This window comes from Lampris incognitus, chromosome 14 (assembly GCF_029633865.1).
Source record: "Lampris incognitus isolate fLamInc1 chromosome 14, fLamInc1.hap2, whole genome shotgun sequence".
NCBI lineage: Eukaryota > Metazoa > Chordata > Actinopteri > Lampriformes > Lampridae > Lampris > Lampris incognitus.
This window is the reverse complement of record NC_079224.1, coordinates 28,924,950-28,948,184: the sequence shown is the minus strand read 5'-3', so window position 1 is coordinate 28,948,184 and position 23,235 is coordinate 28,924,950. Positions and strand designations below refer to the sequence as shown.

Sequence of the window (23,235 nt, the reverse complement as noted above, 5' to 3'; positions counted from 1 at the left end):
TTGACTATGTCCGCGCGCGCGTGTGCGCGCACACACCTAGTTGGGGGACAGAACAACGAAGTTTTTATTACATAATGTAAAAGAGAGTTGAGGAGAAAAGAAGAGAGGAGAGGAGAGGAGAGGAGAGGAGGAAAGGAAAGGATGGTAAAGGGATGCTTACGGACACAGAACTGTCAGGAGAGGAGTACCTCGAGCCAACCTCATACACAGACATTGGGAGAGAGAGAGAGAGAGAGCGACACAGAGGGAGACGGACTAGTAGTAGTAGTAGTGTGTGTGTGTGTGTGTGTGTGTGTGTGTGTGTGTGTGTGTGTGTGTGTGCATGTCAAAATCAAAGAAGAAGAAGTAGATAGAGGGAGAGAGATTAGGACAACAGAAGAAAACAAAGTCATAGACACACATGTGACCGTCCAATTTGTGCGCGCGCGCACGGCGGCTCTTTGCTCTGTTGCTCGCTGTTACGTGTTTGCGCTCCACGTGTTCATCTCATTTCACAAAACACCTTCAGTGCACCTTTCGTCTAACACCTACGCAGTCCCACTGCACAGCCACCCCATCCCCGACACACACACACACACACACACACACACACACTTATATGAATCTCAAATTACTGCCTTCTTTTACTAACCTCAATGAGTGCCCCGCTTCAATCAGAACCATGTTTACAGAATCAAGATGAGCCCCCCCTCTTTAATCTCTCCCCAACAAAACAAACAATGATACAAATCAGCTCTTCCCGGCCTCTGGGGGCCCATAGGGATACTCGGTCTGTGTATTGCCAACGGTGGCACAGTGAAGAGCCATGATACATCCTGACTGACAGTGGAAGAATCAGTGTGAGGTGTGATGATGGGCAGGTACGTCATGCTGCCGGGTCCACTTGCTCCGTCCCCAGTCACAGTGTATGTAAGCGTGATATCAACTCAAACAACCGCATGTTTGCGAAGAACATCTGCGTATGTACATTGATGCACCGATGTGCCCAAAGGTGTTTGCGTTCATACTTGTGCAGATTGTGGAGGTTTTTTTTTTATCGTGTATACAGAACTAAGGTATGCAGGCATAGACCAAAAAATAAAGAATAAAAAAAACCTGGAAACAGAAAAATTACTGGATAAACGTCCAGGTGTATACTGTATATTGTAATGTGCATGGATAAGTAGTCACATTGGTCCTTGACTAAGGGGTCGGACCCTTTAGTCGACTGGTTAACGTTGTCGCTTGCGGTGTGCAGCCACGGGTTCGCGTCCCGGCTGTGGCGGTTCCCGGACTGCCCCCCGAATTCGCTACAATATTTATAGACTGTACATCATCTGCGTAAAGAAATGTATTGCAATTCTCATAAAGCGATGGCTACAGCGCAGGACGGATATAACGTGTTCATACCACCCTGTTGGATGTGCGTCCCCGCTTGGCCAATCAGCGTTGGTACAACGTGTCGGCCGACACGCGCGCCATGTTACCGACATGTTGGAGGCATGAACATACATATGGGTCTCTGCAAGTTTTCGCGAGCCTTGGTTACCCAGAAACCTTTTCTCTGTGCAGCTTCGCTGAGACTTTTCCGTGTACCTATGCAGAGGCATGTTTCCGCCTTAAATGTCTTGATTCCCTCACACGGGACCACCGGGTCTAAAAGAAACCCCACAGACTGGTGTTACTTGAAGCGCTCCGGATCACAGCATTCCAGCCAAACGTCGTATGTTATGTTTAAGGCTCCTTTTTTTTAAAGCTTCACACTGATTTATCTTGGCATCATTCCTACTTGGAAATTATTGGTTGGCTAAAAACAGAGAAAACGTCCTCTTTCTCCTTGTGTGTGTGTGTGGGGGGGGGGGGAGAAAGTGTTGAGGCAAAAAGAAAGAATATGAAATGGTTTTGCTGGGGGGGGGGTGCCATATATTAATTCCAAGCTATGGCACAAGCAGGACAAGTACATGTAAATGAAAGTATTATCATTTTAATGCAACGTCGTTTAATGAGGTTACGGCCTACGGTTAAACTGAAGGTTAGGTTCTCTATTAGAGTGGTTCATTAAAAGCAACCAAACTTGCTGTACTTAATCTAACACATGACTGTTCTCGGGATGCATGAAGAGCGTCCTTTAGGATCACATTGTCGGCTATTACACAACGCTCTAGATCCATTTTGACATAACAATATCATGGCCACCAAGTCATCATCCGCTGGCCCTACTCTTTATAAAGGATAATTGCATTATTTTATAACCTGGGTCTTTTTTTTTCGTCGTCTTTGTCATCGTGCATATCAGTTATGGAGTCGTTTTACTCACCGGCTTCACTGATGAGATTTTGAACACGACTTTGCAACGGCGTCTTACTGTGCAAAAGCAAGGGAGAAAGGACCCAGGTTGTGTAATTATCCTTTAAGGTTTGTACGTGTGGAAATGTGGGCAGAACTGCTGAGAGTTACCAATATTGATCGTCTTAATAAGAGAACTGCAAAGAAAAGGCCCTTCTCCAGTTTTCTGTCTTGGGTTCTTTGCTTTATTTTTTTTTTAAATCTCCTTTTATCTTCTTCTTTCATCCCTCTTTCTTTTTCTTTTCCCTATGGCACTGACCCTCTCCTCCAACATATCCCATATAATTTTACTTTTGGAAACGGTAATATTACCCTGCCGCATCGCAGAGAGGTGTTTGTTTGACTCTCTGTCATAACCACGTCTAATTCCAGTGGAGGGGAGGGGGAGGGCTCTATTTTGTCAGGCTTTTCATGGTTGAAAGCAACAGCAAATATGCAAAATTTCTCAAATTAGCATGGCTAGTCATTCGCAATATTATGCTCAGTTGATCACTCACAACAGAAGGATGTTGTTACACATGCAATCTATTTTGCTGCAAACACAATTTAGCAGGTCTTTTGTTTTTTGGGTTTTCAACTTCTCCCCGTTTCGTACCAGTTTGACACGTCCAATTTCCTGGTCTCATATGGTCTCACCTTTCCACGATGGATGGGGAGGCCGTAGACCCCCGCGTGCGTCCTCCGATACGAAGCCAGCTGACCTTTTCTTTTCACCTGCCGGCAGCAAATTAGCATGTCTAACAGCAAATGTCCTCTTTATAACAGGGATCCAATATCTGCTAAATACCAAGTAGTGGACCCAGCTCTTAAATATCGTTTTTCTTCTGTCGACTCGTTTTTGAGATTTGCGTTGCCATCTCTCATCGAATGAGCGCCACGGTTTTTAGGGTTGGGGTTAGAGTTCGGTTTAGGGTTCAGTTTGTGCCACGACTTGTTTAATGCGTTGGCTGCACGGTGGCTTTGAGGGCTTGTGCTCCTTGCTGCTCTGTGCAATGACGCTGAGGTTCACTAAAGCCTTGTCTTCATTTTAAAGCCATCCCTGACACGCGCATCCGCCATACTAAGCGTCTTGAGCGTAAAGCTAAACGTGAATCTACAGCCTTAAAAGGGAGTCGTGCTGAACACATATCTGCGCGGTACGGTTCGCAACGCAACGCGTTTGTGTCCCGTTACACTTCTACACAAAACGACAGCGAGCGCTTTTTTTCTTTTCCGTTTTTCGTAAGCGTGTTGTTGCTAACTTCCTGTCGCGAGGAAAGGCGAAACAAATGCGCGCGGCACGTTGAACGCGGCACGTTCGTTCTGAGGGCGTGACAAAAGGGACGCGTCGACCCCCGTGATCCCGAAGCGACAGAGCGCCGCGGTGTGGAGAGTAAACGCATGACGCGAGGCGCTGCATTGACAACTTAAGAACAAACGTTGAGGCCGGCGGAATGTTAAGTGCCGCCGTGTCTAACATTAACTCCATTTTCAAAGGTCAGGACTGGCAGTTCAGGCAGTGATGAATCGTGCACTTCATTCCTTTGCTTATAAACCCTTCTCTCTCATTCTGCCTTTATGTACGGGGACTTAATCCCCCCCCCCCGCGCCATCACTCCTCTTCTATCCTCCTTAACTTCTCCTCCTCCCCCTCCTTCGTTTCCTGTGTTTCTCTTTCATTTTTCGTTTCTCTCTCCCTCGTTCTCTAGCTCCTATACCCCCCTCCTCTTTCTCTCTCTCTCTCTCTCTCTCTCTCCTCCTCATCTCTCTCTCTCTCTCTCTCTCTCTCTCCTCTCTCTCTCTCTCTCTCTCTCTCTCTCTCTCTCTCTCTCTCTACTCTCTCTCTCTCTCTCTCTTCTCTCTTCTCTCTCTCTGTGGTTTTCTCTGGCCACTAATGGAATGCATGGCATTTCCTCCTCTCCCCTGCCTCCCTCGCTTTTCCTCTTCTCTGTCTTTCTTTCCTCCCTCCCTCCCTCTCTCGCTCTCTCTCTCTCTCTCTCGCTCTCATATATATATATATATATATATATATATATATATATATATATATATATATATATATATATATATATATATATATGTTCTTGCCAGCCCCCACCACCACCTTCTGTAATGAAACGTAAACTTTGACATTTGTCAAATTAGTCCGCCCATCAACAACTCACTGCATCCGTGGGTGGAGGGCTAACTGTAGCATGGTGACTCCGGGCTGAAGTGCCATGCTCCCCCGAAACGACTGACCCATGCCCACGACCCCCTGACCTCTCAGCATATCACCGTGGCCATTCCCCATTTGTTTATTTGTATGTGAGTGCGTTTTCTTTCCTTTTTCTTTATTTCAGTGCCCTTCATGTTTCCTTCGCTCTTCGGGGTTTTTCATTAGTTGGCTCACTGAAAATGTCTCTGTCCCCTTCTCTCTCTCCTTGCATGTCCTTTGTGTCTTTCTTTCTTTCTTTTTTCTTTCTTTTCTTTCTTTCTTTCTTTCTTTCTTTCTTTCTTTCTTTCTTTCTTTCTTTCTTTCTTTCTTTCTTTCTTTCGTTCTTTCTTTCTTTTCTTTCTTTCTTTCAGTGTTATAATCTCCTTTATTTCTCATCCATTCTTTTTCTAATTCAATTCTCCGTCCACTGATAATTCCCCCCCCCCCGTCTCACTCATTCGCCCTCGGTCTCTTTCATTCCCCAAGTTCATTGATAAGGTCTTCAGCCGTTTCGCTCAGCCCCCCCCCCCCCACCCGCCATGTTTTCATATTCCAGTCCTCACAGCTTGAATCAATAGCGGTTTCGCTGCTAATTCCACTGCTCCACGCCATTACCAAAGCCTCCAGCACACCCACCACCACCACCACCTTCATCTCCCCCCTGCCAGCCTCATATGAATATTCAAATGTGCATTATAATGAAGTGGTTTTTCCAAATGCATTAGCAAGTGCAAGGGTGGTTTTGTCCAGAAATGAGGAAACCAATGATTTGCTCACATAAAAAAACCCATTCATAGCTCAAAGTTACTACAAATGAGGGTACTTTGTAAGGGTAAGGGTAAAGATCTTCGGCATGGTGGGGGGGGGGGGCTGTTTCCTTGTATAAGGCAATACAAGTTAATTTGTACAGAATGAGATGAAAAATACATTTTCAAAGAAGACATGAAAAGATAAAAGCGTAGAGAAATAAAATAGTCGGAAACTGTAAAAGGCAAATGGGATGGAGAAAGTGCCTCCCAATAAAAATTAAGTCCATAAGTGCGACTGACATACAGACGTGACTGCATGTTTTGGAAGTAATAAATGACAGACATGAGCTGATCTGTTTTTTTCTTTTTTTCCCCCAATTTGTTTGTGCAGCGTTTGCAGTTCAACTCCAAGTGCAAGGCAGAGGAAAGCAGGGACTGAATGTGCCGTGGAGGTCCAAAAGACACAGCTTTCACTCCCTTTATCCTTTCCCCCTCCTTCCATCCTTAACCATTTTCTGTCTCTCTCCGTCGATCCCTCTATTCATCCCTTCGCTCTCCCCGCTCTCCCCGAAAATCCAAAAGTTCTGTCACCATAGCAACAGCTGCCGTCTGCGAAAATTACCTAAATCCCCCCCTCCACCACCACCACCCCACCGCCCCCCCACAACCACCACCACCACCCCGCTTTCGTTGTGTGAGCGGTTGTTCGGATGTTTCGTGTGACATTCAGTAGATACTGTTTTGATGTGGGAACAAACAAACGACTATGGAAAAAAGGGGGGTAGAGCAGATTTCAAGGGGACTGTGGGATGGTGATGGGGGACGGGGGGACTGGGGGGGGCGGAGCAGAGCAGTAGAGCAGAAAGAGGAGAGGAAGGATTAGAGGTGAAAAGCCTGGTGGCCGGACAGGCCAGGCCAGTCAGACGGGGAGGAGGGGGGCAGAGTGAAAGAGAGCAAGAGTGAGACAGAAACAATGAAAGAGAGCAAATATGAACAGAGCAGCGACTGAGGAAAAGGAAAGAGACAGATAGACATACAGACGGACAGTCAGATGGATGCAGACACAAAGACGTTCATGTAGATAAACACACAAGGGTGACAGACAGGAAGACGAACCAACAGGGAGAGACAGATAGAGAGAAGAACACAAAGACAGAAGGACAGAATGAAGTACTGGCACCAACACAGACAGACGGGCAGAAAGACAGATAAACATACTGATAGACTGACAGACAACAGACCGGCAAACCGACAGACAGGACAAACAGACCGGTAGGGAAGACAAACGGACCAGTAGACAGACAGTGTGACAAACAGACAGATAAATAGACCAGTAGACAGACAGACAGATAAATAGACCAGTAGACAGACAGACAGTGTGACAGACAGACAGATAAACAGACCTGTAGATAGACAGACAGTGTGACAAACAGACAGATAAATAGACCAGTAGAAAGACAGACAGATAAATAGACCAGTAGACAGACAGACACTGTGACAGACAGACAGATAAACAGGCAGACAGTTGCCCAGAGTGGCAGTGAGACAGAACAACAAGTGGAACAGGTAGCAAGCGGCAAGAGGGAGAGAGAAAAGAGTGTGACGTGTCGCCATGGCAACACTGAGATGAGTGAGTGAAGGAGAAAGACAGAGAGAGAAACGGGGAGGATAAGAGTAGAGTGATAGAGGAAGCATGCCATCCCCATCAACAGGCGGATGATGGGAGAAAGAGAGAAAAAGAGGCAGAGGAAAACATACAAAGACCCACATAAAGAAAGTGGGGAGCCTCATTTCTCATATCACTGCATCCCCCCAATCACACACACTCCTCTACCCCTCCTTCCTGCTCTCCTTCCCTCTCTCCCTTTCTCTGTATCTCAGCCATTTTCAAGTTGATGGGTGCTAGGCCTATTTGGCTGTGTCTTTGCCTGCATGAATGCGATGTTGCCCACGTCTATGGGGGCAATTTGTGTCTCCTACATGCCATTTATGATGCTAAGTGTCTGAGATACCCAGTGTCCTCGCCAGCAAGGAAAGTTTTATCTCAACGATGAGAAATGCCTGTTGTTAGACAGAAATCCTAATGGATGGTGCAAATTATGATAGCTCGGAGCGTTATTCTTGGTTGGACGGCATACAAGACAATCTGTTGTCTTATCATGTGTGTGAGACAAGGCTGGTTTCCAAGACTGTGGCTGAGCCAAGTCAGCAAAGAGAATCATCACGTTCGACAGACATAAAGCCCCAATGAAAACGCTCTAGCTGGGAAAGTTCCCCAAAACGCTTATCAGAGGCTTGTAATTATTCTTCGGCAAACATGCCAGCAGATTTGCCACTATTGTACTGCTTAATCAGAGCATTGTAAAAGCAGAAAGGCTAGTGGCAGAATGTGACGAAACGAGTCAAGTTGCTTGACCTGAATGTGCCGCTGAGTACAGGGACTGTCGCTGCCAAGAGAGCCACCAAACACAGCCGTGACGATTTTACACCGCAAGCCAGTAGCGACAGCAGGGTCTCAATGAGCTCATTGTCATTGAGAGAACACAGAGCAGGAAATGGGAAATGGGGCGAAGAACTAGCAGTTAATAGTTAAGAAGCTGTGAGAAAACTAGCCACGGCTAGGCCCAATAGCTAATTGTGGCAGATGGCTGTTGGCTATCTGGCTTGCAACTACGCCGAACTTGGCTATTTCCTAACAGTGTAAAACATTTGCAGCTAATGTCTGGCTGCAAATGGACAGCTGGTCTGCAAAGGCCCAGGCTGAGATGTAATGACAACGTATACTATATTGTCTGCTGCTGTGAACTCATTTACCCATGGAGGATGCTAGCATAATCTTCTTTTTAGAGTAAAAAAAAAGATAAAATGCATTAAAACTGAATCCCATTTACATTTTATCATGATTAATCGTTGATCACAAACCCAGGTCAGCCTTGCAGATTCATTACACCCCACACCTACATTTTGACTCCGTAGCTACATATTGTAAACCTCCTTCACTTCTTCTATTCTATATGCTGTTATTGGGCTGACTCTGTGAATGTTTATGAGATAACACAAAGCATTACACTCTGTAAAAACAGTCTTAGTGCACCCCCCCCCACACAAAATTATTCTCTTACTTAAAAGGGGCAGGAGAAAGCCAGAGAGAGAGAGAGAGAGAGAGAGAGAGAGAGAGAGAGAGAGAGAGAGAGAGAGAGAGAGAGAGAGAGAGAGAAGAAAATTCATATTCCTACTCTAACACTTGGGCACTAATTACAAGGGATTAAGTAATTGTGTGGGGAATAGGCAGGAAATATCATTCCCAAAACCTTTTGATTTAAACCCCATTAATTTCAGCCCACTCCGGCTTTTCAATAAAAGATTGACTTTACTCTTACTGTTTAGATGGGGGGGGGGCGTCTGAGATGTTATCTATGCGCTTCACAAAAGAGCAGTATATGTGATGTTGCTGATGGAGCTCAGTTTCATGTGAAACTCTCACATTATTTTAACTCCCCCCCCCCCTTGAAAAAAAGATGTATTGAAAAGTATTTTATATCTTCCTCCCATGTTATGTGGTAGGCTTGTAAAGGTTTGCATGCAAATATTTGTAACCTCTGAAAATAAAGCTGAAACGCTTTCCTGTGTCAGGCTGCAATTTGGGTCAAAGCTGACCAACTGTATGGCTGGAAGTGTGGCCTTCCTGTGAATTATGGGATCCCCAATCCCCAATCCCCCCCTCCCCTCTTCTCTTTTGCTCCCCCTTACCCTTCCATGAGGTGATGGTGGCAAAACCTGAGAACAGACAGTCATTCCGGTGCCACCATTTCATTTATTCCGCTCCTGACACTTTCCTCTCTGCCAGCTGTTTTCTCTTAACGGGGCTCGCCAGCACAATACCTCACTCTCCGCCTGTTAACCCTACACTCACTCCTGCCTCCTACCCACTTCATGTTCAAACTTACGCTGCCTGGCTCTTATTCTTTCTATATGCATTTTTTCCAAAGTTTCTGTAAGTCCCTTTTCTCCCTCTTTGCCCGTTGCTATAGTAACCCCCTCTCCCTCTCTCTCTCCCTCCCTCTCTCTCGCTCTCTCTCTCTCTCCGGTGCACCCCCCACTTTCCCCTCTCCATCTCTCCCGCCGCTGGTTAGATGGTTGCTATAGAAACAGACTTATTTAAAAGAAGAGCTAAGAAATTATCTCGCTCGCTCTAACACCCACACACACTTTTGCTCCCTCTCTCGCTTCCCCCATCTTGCTCACCCCCCAACCTCCATCTCTCTCTCTCTCTCTCTCTCTCTCTCCCTCTCTCTCTCTCTCTCTCTCTAGCTTGCTTTGCTTCCGTCACAAGTATGCCTACTCGTTTATTTCCCCTTGGCCTTCGCCATTTAATGTGGGGTTGCACACATATACGTACAACTACAGACACAAAGAGATATTCAAGCCTGTAATTGCCCTCTCTTTGTCTCTCTCTCTCTCTTCCACTCGCTCCCCTCTCTGTGTCTTTCTCTCCCCTCTCCTGGTGCCTCCGTCCTAGTCTCACTCAGTCTCTGTCACACATACACAAGCGCTCGTAGTACAGCCTCCCTGGCACCGTCCCAGAACCACAAATGAACACATGCATCATACATTGCCGCGAGGCGCGTCTCTCAAAAAGCTGCGGAGTCATCCATGCACAAAACACTTCCAGCCAAATCTCCTATGCCAGAACAATGACAAATCTCTCGGTGACATAATCCCCCTCCGTAACAGCACAACTTTATTTACCAGCAGGAGTCTGAAAGACAAGCAGCATGACGTCACTACGTCACTGTGCCCCCCCCCCCTTTCCACCACAAAGAAACATCGCCTTATCTCCGCGCACCCGGTCACATCTGCTGTCATCGGGGTAGATAGTGTCACACCAACACCAAACACCCCCCCACCCCCCACCCTCCGTCTCCCAGGCCACCACCCTCCTTCCCCTCCAACCTGCTGAGGCGCCCCCTCTCTCGGCCTCGCCTCCCGGAGCCCAGGGTCTTATCGGTTACTGATTGTAATCGACTTACATTATAACATGAGCGGGGAGAGGCGGACGGTTGTAAAACGGGGACAGAGATACCGACGGAGAGAGCGCATGGGATGGATGCCGGGTTTCATCATCTATAATCTCGACGTCCATCTCTGTCTTTAAATCGATGCATCGTTTCCCTATGGTTATGGTTTAAAAAGATGGGAGCGAGAGCCCAAAATGAAAAAAGAAAAAAAAAGGAAGAAAGAAAAAATATTTATACATTGAGACTTCAAAAACCTCAGCTATGCTACGCGCTGAAATTGGTTGGTTACACAAATTCAATTTTCGATAAGGGAAATAAGTTTGAAGGGAACTCAGAGGAAACCAGCTGGCTCTAAATACTGAAGTAAGTGGAAGAGGAGCCAGTGGATGCTGGGGTCTATAGTGTGTGGACGACTTCTGAGGGAAATGGAAAAAAAACCCGTTAAGAAAGACTGACTTTACACACAACACAAGAAATAGTAAGAGTTAATACTGTTATTAGGAATAACATTAACGTGAGGAACGAATACTGTTTTTAGCACTATACTGTACCATAGTACAGTATAGTGCATCACATTGAAAAGCAGTGTTGTGTGGTGTTGTGTGGTATTATTGTGTTCTAATGTTCTATTGAAAAAACGTCCACTTCCGGTGTGGGGAGATGGCGGCGCGGATTCACGTCTGCAGCGGCCTCACCCAGTACCGTCCATGCAGTGTCTTTGTCGACGCCTGCGTCTTAAGTTGTGTCTTCGTTTGATGGCTGGGATAGCTGGCGCTGGATCGGCTGGTAGAGCTTGGTCTGCTGCATCCTGTGGGCCCAGGAACCACGGCCCAGAGCTGTGCCCGAGGAGGTCTGACAGGACGTGGAAGCGGGGCAGGCTAAGCTAACTGCTAGCCCATGCAGACCGGCAATTCCGGTAGCACCGAGGGCGCTGTGGCAGCGGCCTCATCTGGCGTTGACTGTGGTGGTTTTGATGTCGTCGTGTGGAGTGCAGGGAGGTGTGTCTGGCTGGGAGAGCTGGCGCTGGATCGGCTGGGAGAGCTTGGTCTGCTTCATCCGGTGGGCCCAGGGACCACGGCCCCTGCCTGGAGCTGTGTCGGAGAAGGAAACACCGAGGGCGGTCTGACAGGATGCAGAAGCAGGGCGGGTTAAGCTAGCTGCTAGCCATGCAGACCAGCAGTTCCGACAGTCCTCCTGGCTGGCGTTCGTTCCCTTGGACAGTGCAAATTTATTTAGTTTAAATAAATGTGTTAGTTTGGATATGTGTGTTCTTGTAGTTTTTTGATGTTTTTTTGTCTTTGTGTTGTACTGCTGTGGGCTGATTCTCCTTTAGTATTATGTAGCATTGTGTGCAGTGTTGTGTGGTATTGTGTACTATTTTGTAATATTTCATGGCATTGTGAGAAATCCTATTGGGAGATCATGTTTACTGTTGTGCTATATTGTGCAGTTTTGTGTTATATTTTGGGTTTTGTGCAGGAATGTGATTTTGTAGCATGGCGTGTTTTGTGTATATCATGTTGCTTTACCGGTTCAAAGCAACCGCCAGCTTGATGCCAAATCAGGATTGGAAAGCTATACTGTGGGGTTTTGTCTCGAATCTGTCCTGTTTTCAGTTGTGTCACACACATGCACTGGGATGGCTGTGACATCATGACTGCAGTTTTAACTGTGACAGGGATCGACCCAGCGCGCACATGCATCAAACACACCTTGAGCAAACGTGAACACACACAGACAGGATGAAATGCCGAGAGACAGGGACAGACCGACAGGCACACAGGCAGACGAGACAGACATGCAGACGCCCAGACAAGCGAGCACGCATGCACACATGCACTGCACACGTAGTATACACGGAAAACAGAAGGACACACAAACAGGCACGCAGACAGACAAGAAAGGCAATACAGACAGCAGAGGCAGAGGCCCAGACAAGGAAGCATTCACACACACACACACACACACACACACACACACACACACACACACACACACACAGAGAGCTACCTTGCAGCATGCAGAAGCCACGACAAAGAAAAAGGGAAGACCTGTGATAGTGATCTTGTAACGGATCAGATTGATTTAATTCAACACGCCGGACCATTTCTCGTTTTTATTTCACAAGACGGCCCTGAATGGATTTCATGTGGGAGGCCCATTCAGTTGTTCTTCCTCTCACAAACACTTGAGACTCTCGGAGACAGAGAGATAGAGAGAGAGAGAGCGGGAGACAGAGAAAACGAGCAATAGTGTGAGAGAGACAGAGAGACAGAGAAAATGAGCAATAGGCAATAGTGTGTGTGTGAGCGAGAGAGAGACAGAGAGAGAGACAGAGAGAGAGACAGAGAGAGAGAGCAAGCGAGCGAGTGAGAGAGGCAGAGACAAACCACCTACCTACCAAACTTCGCTTATTTGATTTCTCAGTCTTTTAGGTCAACATTTGTTCCTTATTAAAAAAGAAAAGGAGAAAAAAAGAAGCGTCTTTGCCGAGGCCGTGCGTGATGTCGGCAGTCTTTTAAAAAGATTCCCCTTCGAGAGCGGTTAGCTTGGTTTCTTATTTCTCTCCTCGGTGGACTTTGTGTTGAGTGTTCGCTGTAATGGCCACGAAATGTGCTGGAAATGGCTTGAATACTACAGTCTGCACCCTCCCCTAATACCAACATCAATAACAGGCCTGGATGACCCCCCCTCCCCTCCCCTCCCCCCATCCCCTAATCCCCTAAAGTTCCCACCATCTTCAAACTTCTCCGTACATAAATCTCTCTACAGCCCACGTCTCCTCCACCTCCTCCTCCTCCTCTCCATGCTTCTCCTGCCCCATTCTCTGATGTGTCTCCTTCTCTATCTCCACCTCTCCACCGTCTGCTTCTCACGTCCTCGCTCTCTTCCCTCCCCCCTCCTCAGACCCTCTACCTCCACCATACTCCTCTTGCCCTCCTCCCCCGCTCTTGTTATCTATCGCCCTCCCTCCTCCAGGCTCCTCTACTTTCGCCTCACTTCTCCCACACTCTTCTTGTCCTCATGTAACCCCCACCACCACCACCTCCACCACCACCATCCACCCCACTCCCACCCTCAACCAATTCAGGCAGACAGAAAGCCCAGATTGACGTGTGTCATTCCTAATACCAGCCAACGCACGTCCCTGCAATCTGCATAAATCCTCCGTTTCTGTTGTTTGTTGTTGTTTTGTTTTGTTTGTTTTTTTACTCCCACATGCCCCTAAGCAACCGCCCCCACGCACGGCAAGGGCAAATTTGCTGCTGTCGTTATTCGGTGGATTAGTAGATTATCGGGGTACGGCGAATTCAGCGGCGGCTAATTGTGGGCGTTCTTTTTTTTTAATTGCTGTTCCTTGTCACTGCGGATTATGGGTCCCGGGCCATAAAGATATCAAAGCTGTCAGGTACCAGGGGGAGGGGGAGGGGGAGGAGGGGAGGGGGGGTTGGGCTGAATAAGGCCCACACACACTTTACTCCAATGTTCGAATTTTAGCCGTTATTAAGGGCTGCCGGGCCATTTTTGAATGCATTTTCATTGCTGTCCAGCGCACTCTTCTCTTCTCTTTTCTTTTCTTTTCTTTCTTTTTTTATCTCAAATTTAAGACACATATTCAATCGGCCAGTTGCTTCTGTGTTAGTCAACGGGCAGAGCAAGGCACTGGCGTTTGCCAAGGACTGGGGCCCCAGCATCGCCGCGACCCTGAGAGCAGGATAAGCGGTTCAGATAGTGGAAGGGTGGATGAATGGGCCGATCCGTGCAGGAAACGCCTGGCATCTCGGCACTGCGAGGTGCAATCTCATGTCAAGTGCAGAATATGCAGAGCATTTAGATATTGTGAACGTGAATTCCTCTTCATAAATCCTGTGTGTGTGTGTGTGTGTGTGTGTGTGTGTGTGTGTGTGTGTGTGTGTGTGTGTGTGTGTGTGTGTGTGTGTGTGTGTGTGTGTTTATTTAAACTTGGGATGAACAACCAAGCTGGGGGACCTACCTTCACTTCATGGGGTGTGGATGGAAGCCTCCTGACCTGGGGAATGTTTAAATGTGGGTCCACTCTGTCAATGTCAGGTCCATATGGTCAAGTGGTGTATACGCTATTCAAGTGGGGGAAAAAGACGTCTGAGATGGCGCCCGGGTAGCGTAGCGGTCTATTTCGTTGCCTACCAACACGGGGGTCGCTGGTTCGAATCCCCGTGTTACCTCCGGCTTGGTCGGGCATCCCGACAGACACGATTGGCCGTGTCTGCGGGTGGGAAGCCGGATGTGGGTATGTGTCCTGGTTGCTGCACTAGCGCCTCCTCTGGTGGGTCGGGGTGCATGTTCGGGGGGGAGGGGGAACTGGGGGGAATAGCATGGTCCTCCCGCACGCTACATCCCCCTGGCGAAACTCCTCACTGTCAGGTGAAAAGAAGCGGCTGGCGAGTCCACATGTATCGGAGGAGGCATGTGGACCGGGACGGCTTGGAAGAGTGGGGTAATTGGACAGGTACAATTGGGGAGAAGGGGGGGTGCATTTGAAAGAGGTGAAAAAAAGGCTATCTTATTCAAAGACGTCCAAATGGAAATCGTCCCTGGGATTTAAAGTCCAGTGCCAGAAGCGGGTCTAGCTAAAGGAGCCCAGAAACAGCAGAGCAGAGAGAAGATCGTCAAGAGATGAACTGACAATGCACAGCAGTTCATGTTTCCTCCATGTTGTAGGGACAGGGTTTGGATTTTAATATGGGGGTTTACTTTGCGGGCACCGCTTTATCTTAATGCCGCCTCTGTGAAGCAGTAGTCTGATCCCAGGCCACCAATGTGGCGTTTGCACACTGTTTGCATGAGGTCCTCCTGCAGGCCATAGACATGCATGTTAGGTGGACTGGAGTCTCGGATGTGAATGGTGTGTGTGTGAATGTAACGGGCGATTGAGTGGCAACCTGTTCACGGTGTCCCCCCTTCCTGAATGGATTGTTTGGACCAAACACATGTAGGTGGCACTCCTATCTAGCTTATATTTACGCCTCGCACAAATAAAAGACTTGTAGTGTTGTGTGTAGCCTAGACTATACTAGACCTCTTATGTTAAGGATAACTTGCATCACAAGGCAGTGGTGGCAAATGTCACAGGGACTAATAAATCACATAAGCTCAGAGTTAAGTTTACTTGTCTGATCGCTTTCTCTGTCTCGTGATTCTCTGTCTGGTCTTCACAAACTATTGGACAGCTTCTGCATTCTCCCGACACATCACATGATGGCAGCCACTTTGTGTGCATGCCCGCGTGGCATTTTGTACAGACACGGTGAGACGGGAGTTTTGTGATGCAGCAGTTTACATTAAAATGAGTCTGCTTTGAGTCTACTTTGGCACTGGCCTATCTCTCTATCTATCTATCTCTCTATCTCTCTATCTATCTATCTATCTATCTATCTATCTATCTATCTATCTATCTATCTATCTATCTATCTATCTATCTGTCTGTCTGTCTGTCTGTCTGTCTGTGTGTCTGTCTGTGTGTCTATCTTTCTGTTTATCAGTGTATCTGTCCTTCCGTCCATCCATCAGTCCATCCATCCATCTATCTATCTAGCCATTCATCATCTATCGATTGATCGATCTACCTATCTGTCTGTCTGTCTGTATCTTTCTGTGTTTATCGGTGTATCTGTCCTTCTGTCCATCCATCAGTCCATCCATCTATCTAGCCATTCATCTATCTATCTATCTATCTATCTATCTATCTATCTATCTATCTATCTATCTATCTATCTATCTATCTATCTATCTATCTATCTATGATAAACCCCTACTTTTCTCTTCTTTGGCAGCCAGGTCAGGCTTCTGATGAAGCCGCTGACCTTAGCTCGGCTGTGTGAGGAACAGCTACATCAGAAATTGCGTACTGGTGAAAGGTTGTACTGTAAAAAGTACCGTAACACTGCAGCTGTGGAGTATATCACATCAAATGCTGCCAATTTCTTTTCCATATCAAGGTCCTTTGAACAGTTACGGATGAGGCTAGGTCCCACACAACCACCTGATGAGACTGCGTGCCGAGGAAGGCCGTCCCACAGTGTAGTGACTCAGTATACTGTTGGGCTGCAAAAGCAAACCGTTCGCAAAACTGCTTCCACTTCACACGCTGCGAGATGTCGAGGAGTGAGTGAACCCTCTGCATTTTCCTTCTTATATGTTTCCCCAAATATGAAAATAATAAAAACAAACGAAACCAAAAAGAAATCCGAATCGCCCCATCTTACGGAGGACTCTTTCGAGGACCTGTAGGGGGCCACCAGACCCCACTTTGGAAAGAGTTGTTTTAGTGTGGTGAGCCAAACAAAAACATGAATGACCCCTAAGTGCTGAGATGCTCTGAAGAGGCCTACCTTTGACCGTTTAGGCCCCAGACAAATTGGCCGTGGCTCTGCCTCGGCATTTCACCAGCCCCCCCAGCCTGCTGCTGTTTACCCTCTAACATCCACTCTTGTAAACAGATTAAGACTACCCCCCCACACACACACACACATTCTCTTGCTCTCTCTATCCTCACTCATCCTTCTGTCGTTTGGCCTGTCTCTTCCCATCCGCCTCTCGCTCCATTCTTCTCGTGGCGGAAAAGGAGCGAGGGAGATGGGGTGAGGAAGACACAGGCAGAGGACATGTGCGGTCGTGTGTGTGTGTGTGTGTGTGTGTGTGTGTGTGTGTGTACACGTATGCGTATGCATGAAAAAAGAGTGAGAGGGATGGACAGAGAGAACGAGAGACAGAAAGGACAGGCGCTTGCAGCGCAAGACTTGCTTTGCTTGCATGATCAGGCTGCAAAGCTGTTTGAGTCCATTCAAAAGTGCCATTCAAGAATCCACCCCAAGAAAAAAAGAAGCCTTCTAGCTTTTGGCCAGACCTAATGTAGAAACCCTGAGACCAGATCATACCGCCAGAAAGCTACACACACACACACACACACACACACACACACACACACACACACACACACACACACACGCGCGCGCGCGTGCTTGCTCGCAGAGCTGCATAGTAATTACAGAGGTCCTTAACTGTGTGGTCTACCACACGGGGACTTATACCTCTATTATGCAGCCAAGCACACCGCTCAGCTGAAAACATACAGTAGTTCAACCTTTGCAAATTAGCTGCGTGCTATTCAAATGCACCACTCGACGTGCACAGCACTGTGGGGAGACAGGGGCAAGGAAGGTAAACCCCGGACAGCTGGATCCAGGCTGTGATAGGCTCAGGCTACTGCATGATGCTTTTTCCATTCACATTATTGGATTCTGATTTAGCTGGAAATTCACACTATATTCAGTTGTGTGGCATACTATCCCTGCCCCCCTGCCCCCCTCGGTTCTTTTCTATGTTGTTTTAGACTAGTTTCGTCAACACCATGTGCTTAAGCCACCGTCAGGGCTGGGAGTGGACTCCTCGTTTTTGTCCGCCCGGATTATCGTCAGCCGGGTGTTGAGTCGGTGGCCCGTGGAACCGGGGACCAGGTAGCCCAAACTACACATGCTAGCGGACCGTGAGAGAGGAACAACCCAGCCGCAAAGGCTACGGTAAAGTGTGGACGAAGGACCGTCTCAAACAGGTCCTCCCCTCCAGCATATATACCCCCCCACCCCGCACCACCTGACACCACCACCACCCCTGTACCGCTCCGGGAGCGGAGCCCCATGCCGCCACCATTAATCACCGCTGTCTCTCGGGCTGCCGCCGCGCCTGACTGTCCGCGCTGACATCGCCGCGGCAGTAGAGCGACTTTTGGCACGGCGGACCATCGGTCATCTATCAAGTGATCAATAAAAAGTATAAACTAATGGACTACAATACCCAACATGTTCTATACGCGCCCGTGTGTACTTTGGTATTATTGCGTTTGCGTGGTGGAAATTGATCCAACGTGACTCACGTTAAAGCCCGACGACCAGACTTTTCCCACTGCCTGCGCGTAAGCGCCGGATCCTCGCCTCATCAATCACGCCTTGCTGGCGCGTTGTGCGCAGTGAGTAATGTGTGTGTAACAGTTTCTGGCCCGCGGTGCTGGGCCACACTGCGTGTGCTTGTGTGAACCAAATCCGTTCATGCATCACAAAGGTCATGTCAGACCAATATAGTTTACAGATGCTCTGCATAACCTCTTATTCCCTCTCTCTCCCGCTCTCTCTCTCTCTCTCTCTCACTCTCACTGTCCCTACCTCTCTATTCTTCACAAAAGCACACAGCCGTGTAACCGATGATACACAAATGCAATGCTGCTTGTCTAGACTGACTGTCTTACTCACAACCCAGCGAGACCCCGAATACACTGAATCTTTCCCCCAGATGCCTGTATATGCACAGGCTGCAACGTTGAGCTGCAGAGCACAGATCTGTAAAAATATACCACACACGCACGCACGCACACGCACGCACGCACGCACGCTCGAATTTAGGGAAAAGGGGAAAAAAAACGAGTCAGCCATAAAAGAAACTTTTGCCGTTGTATTTTCACGGTGTGTAGCGGTAAAGGCACAGCGCTGATTAGTGTCGGCGGACAGAAAGTCTTAACACCTCTCACCTCTGTTCAAAGTGATCGCCAAAGTTATGATCCACAATCTCAGCATGATTCAGCCGAGCGCATTCAAACTCGTCCCCTCGGCTCGGTCCGTTAGACTACTTCTTTCCCGAGAAGACACCATCAATCCCTCCCGACGGAGTTTTTGGTCGCCGGCAAATTTATAATCCTCTGTGAATCATTAAAAGATTCACCTCGGCGTCACCTCGGCGATCGGGTTTCTTCTCTCTCTTTCAGTGCATAAAATCTGTCATCACTTTTTCCTCTCTTTTCCCCCCTCTTTCCTCTCTCCGTCTCTCCGTCCTCTGCGCGTACAGCGCCACTCGCTATTTTCATTTAAGAGCGACCCCCCCCCCCCACTTCATATAATCAGCAGAGAACATGCCCCCCCTCCCTCCACCTCCCCGTTCCAAAATCTCCGTTTTTTACTCAACACAGAGGGGAAGTGCGCTACTAGCGGTCATACGGAGTATTACGCACTGCGTTCGCCTCACATCTCGTTATGCATGTCCCCTGCTTGGTCACCCTAACGTTTTAATAGCCGCCTCAGCTTTCTGTGTAGAAAGCTATCCCTTGAAATGTTAAAATATAGTGTTACAATCACGATGCCTTTTAATATTGGGACGGCCGGAGATGAGTCGAAACGCGCTCTGTCTCCGACAGCAGCCTCCCCACACTGAGTACAGACAGTATAGCCTTTATGCGCTCAAGGTGGAATAGGTATGTAGCGGGTGGCTGAGCTGAATATTAAACCCGTAGCCGTGCAGGCATGTGGTAGCAATATACCCAGACACGCGCAGCAGACAAGAGGTGGTGGTGGTGGTGGTGGCGGCGCGGGGGGGGGTGAACATGAGAGGAAGGCCATGGTGGAAATGGATAGGACAAAGAAAGAAAGGAGCAGTATAAGGTAAAGTAAACCAAAGAACAGAGATATTAACACAAAGAAATGCCAGGGCCCGAAGTGTTTGTGTGTGAGTGATGGAAGCGGTAAAAGAGAGAGGCAGACAGACATACAGAGATAGATGGATAGACAGATGGACAGACAGCGAGACAGTCAGAGAGGGGGAGGGCAGAGAGACAGAGGGAGACAGAAGCGGAGGACGGACGGACAGACAGACAGACAGACAGACAGACAGACAGACAGACAGACAGACAGACAGAGGGCAGACAGAGAGACAGACGGATCTACAGACACAGAGACAGACAGACAGACAGACAGACAGACAGACAGACAGACAGACAGACAGACAGACAGACAGACGCACGCAGACAGACACAGACAGAGAGAGACAGGCAGACAGACAGACAAGACAGACAGACAGACAGAAGAACAGACAGAGACAGACTGATAGACAGACAGAGACAGAGAGATACAGAAAGAAGGACGGACAGATAGAGACAAGAGACAGACAGATAGACAGACACAGACCGAGACGGATGGATAGACAGAGACAGACAGACAGACAGACAGACAGACAGACAGACAGACAGACAGACACAGCCAGACAGACAGACACAGCCAGACAGACAGACACAGACAGACAGACACAGACAGACAGACAGATAGGCAGAGAGACAGACAGAAAGACAGACAGACAGACAGACAGACAGACAGACAGACAGACAGACACAGAGGTGAAGACAGGATCAGGAAAGAGTTGAGTGGAGACACAGGAGGTGAAGGAAAGAACGAGAGAACAAAGGAGGCGGTGAAGTTGGGGTGAAGGGAGAGGGAGGAAGAGAGAGCAAGAGCAGTGAGTGATTGAGTTCCCCCTTATTTGATCCAACCAGCCTTTTTTTGCTGTTGTAGGTAGCCACGGAGGTTTGCTGTCGGGGGCTGTGTAGAATGTGCCGCTGCACTGCCCTCTTTCGGACCCCCTCTGCTATTACACTGCATACAAAACAGCATTGACGTATCGGTTTTCGTGAAACCGGGCACAAGCGCAGCGTGTTCAGTTTATTTTTGGTAATTGGGTGACCAGAAACAATCGGCGCAGTTGTGGCACATTTGAAAGGGGGTTTGGATCAGGGTGAATACTTTAATATTAGGGAGAGTTCGGGCGGGATACGACTTTATCAGTCAAACCAGCTCTTCTCTACGGCAGCGCATTACTGCCACACCAGAAAAAAAGAAAAGATCACGTTATAACGTGATAAGTGATATAACGTGATAAGTTTATCACATTATAACGACGCTGCCGTAGGAATTAAAGCACGTGTATAATTAACATTAACATGTTTCATGAAAGAAATATGCTATTACGAACAGGCGTACATACAAACGGTCTCTAATGTGCATAGGCGTGCATGCACTTCGTCCACAAAATCAGAGGTTATAAACTAAGATGCACAGAGGAAATCCTTTAAATATTTTGCGTTTAATACCGAACTGCAAGAGGCAATTCTACATAAGGAATAAACCTCTACATTTGGCCACCACCTCCACAGGTTACACAACAAATTAAAGGATAAACAACATCCTTTAGACCACATCAAGAACTAGTATGCGTAATTACAAATATTTAAGTCTATTTTTTTTTCAATTTAACTTCTAAACTTGAATCTAAATTCAAATCTTTTGAGTCTCTTATTCAAAGTTCATCTCCCTCAGCCACAAACAGACTCTGCTCAGTCCACATTGTGATACTCTATCAACCTCCTGGCCCTTATTCACTATTTTTTGAAGAATTTGGAGAATTTATCTCAGGTCTTGTTACTCATTATGATGAGATTCTAATTCTTGGTGATTTCAATAGTCATCTGAATAAGGCTGCTGATCCTCTAACTAAAGCCCTTCTGGTGCTTGTTGATACTTTTGGGCTCGCTCAGTTTGTTAACGAGTTGCCTCATTGCAGTTGTAACACCCTTGATTTGGCTTTTTTAAACCACTTTACTTTGTCATTGTATTCTTACAAAGAATTGTATTCTTACAACGAATTTGTTCTCTGCATTTCACCTATCCTATTGTATAGGAGCAGTGGCCAGCTGCAGTGCCCAGGGACCAACTCCAGTTCTTTTTCCTACTGCCTTGGCCAGTGGCACAGACAGGAGTATTAACCCTAACATGCATGTCTTTTTGATAGTGGAAGGAAACCGGAGCACCTGGAGGAAACCCATGCAGACACGGATAGAACATGCAAACTCCAAAGAGAGAGCTGTTCCTGATCTGTCTTCACAGCCACATCTGCTGTGTCAGATCATTTTCTCATTAAATTTGAAGCATCACTGGCCTATCTTGTTAATGTCGGCACAGATGTAATTGCCACTTGCCACATTGGACTGTCCCCTGTAGCTGCATTGGACCAGCAGCTGCCTGACGTCTTGGTTCCTTTCACTGTAGTGACTGATGTTGAAAATTTCACTAGTGATTTAAATGTGGCCCTTTCTAGTCTCCTCCATTCAGTTGTACCTCTCACTACCAGAGCTGGGCGACTAAAGAGGCCTACACCCTGGTTTAACGATGAGGCATGCTCTTAAGTGGGCCTGCAGGACAATGAAACGTAAATGGCGAAAATCAAAATTGGAATTTTTTTTTACCTATCTTGGTATGAGTGTTTAATGAAATACAAGCATGCTTTATCTGCTGTGAAAGCAGCATATCTCTCTCACTTAATCAGTGTTAATAAACATAATCTCAGATTTCTCTTTGACACTGTAGCTAAATTTACTAAAAAGCAGCCATCTATTAGCTGCTCACCATTCACAGCCCATGAGTTTCTAGGCTTTTTCTGCAATAAGGTTGATGAGATCAGAAATAAAATTAGTTCTTCAAGTCCAGCTAATCCTGCAGATCCTGTCTTCATATCTATACAATGAGTCACTGATAGTCCCTGTTATTAAAGCTTTTGAGACTATCTCTCTTGATACTTTCACTAAGCTCATGTCTGCTTCTACCAACTACTTGCGTACTTGACCCTTTACCAGCAAAACTTTTTTAAGACCTCTGGCCTTTTCTGGGACAATGCTAGACATTGGTAATTTATCATTTACCACTGGCACTGTTCCCAGTAGTTTTAAGACAGCTGTGGTTAAACCTCTACTTTAAAAAAAGCACCTCGATCCAGGGTCTCTTAGTAACTATCAACCAGTCTCTAATCTTCCATTCTTTTCTAAAGTACTAGAGAGAGTTGTGTATCATCAACAACTTCTGACCCATATAGAAGAAAACTATCTATATAAACCTTTTCAATCAGCTTTCAGGGCCTGTCATTCCACTGAAACTGCTCTGACCAAAGTGGCGAATGATCTTCTATTAGCTATGGACTCTGATTCCACTTCTGTGCTTCTACTACTGGATCTTGGTAAAGCCTTTGACACCATTGATCACTGTATACTATTAGACAGAATAAATCGCAATTTTGGTGTCTCTGGTTTAGCTTTCTCTTTGCTTAAGTCTAATTTATCTGGGAG

At 47.1% G+C, this 23,235-nt stretch overlaps 1 protein-coding gene across 1 annotated transcript in view; it reads right to left on the bottom strand.

The window, feature by feature from the left end:
* kirrel1b (kirre like nephrin family adhesion molecule 1b) overlaps positions 1–19,039 on the bottom strand; it is a 91,955-nt gene extending 72,916 nt beyond the window's left edge. Inside the window, exon 1 of the mRNA XM_056293302.1 lies at positions 18,829–19,039. Within this exon, the coding sequence (XP_056149277.1) occupies positions 18,829–18,874 (46 nt within the window). The 5' untranslated portion in view covers positions 18,875–19,039. The remainder of the gene's footprint in view (positions 1–18,828) is intronic.
* Positions 19,040–23,235: the final 4,196 nt, after the last annotated feature.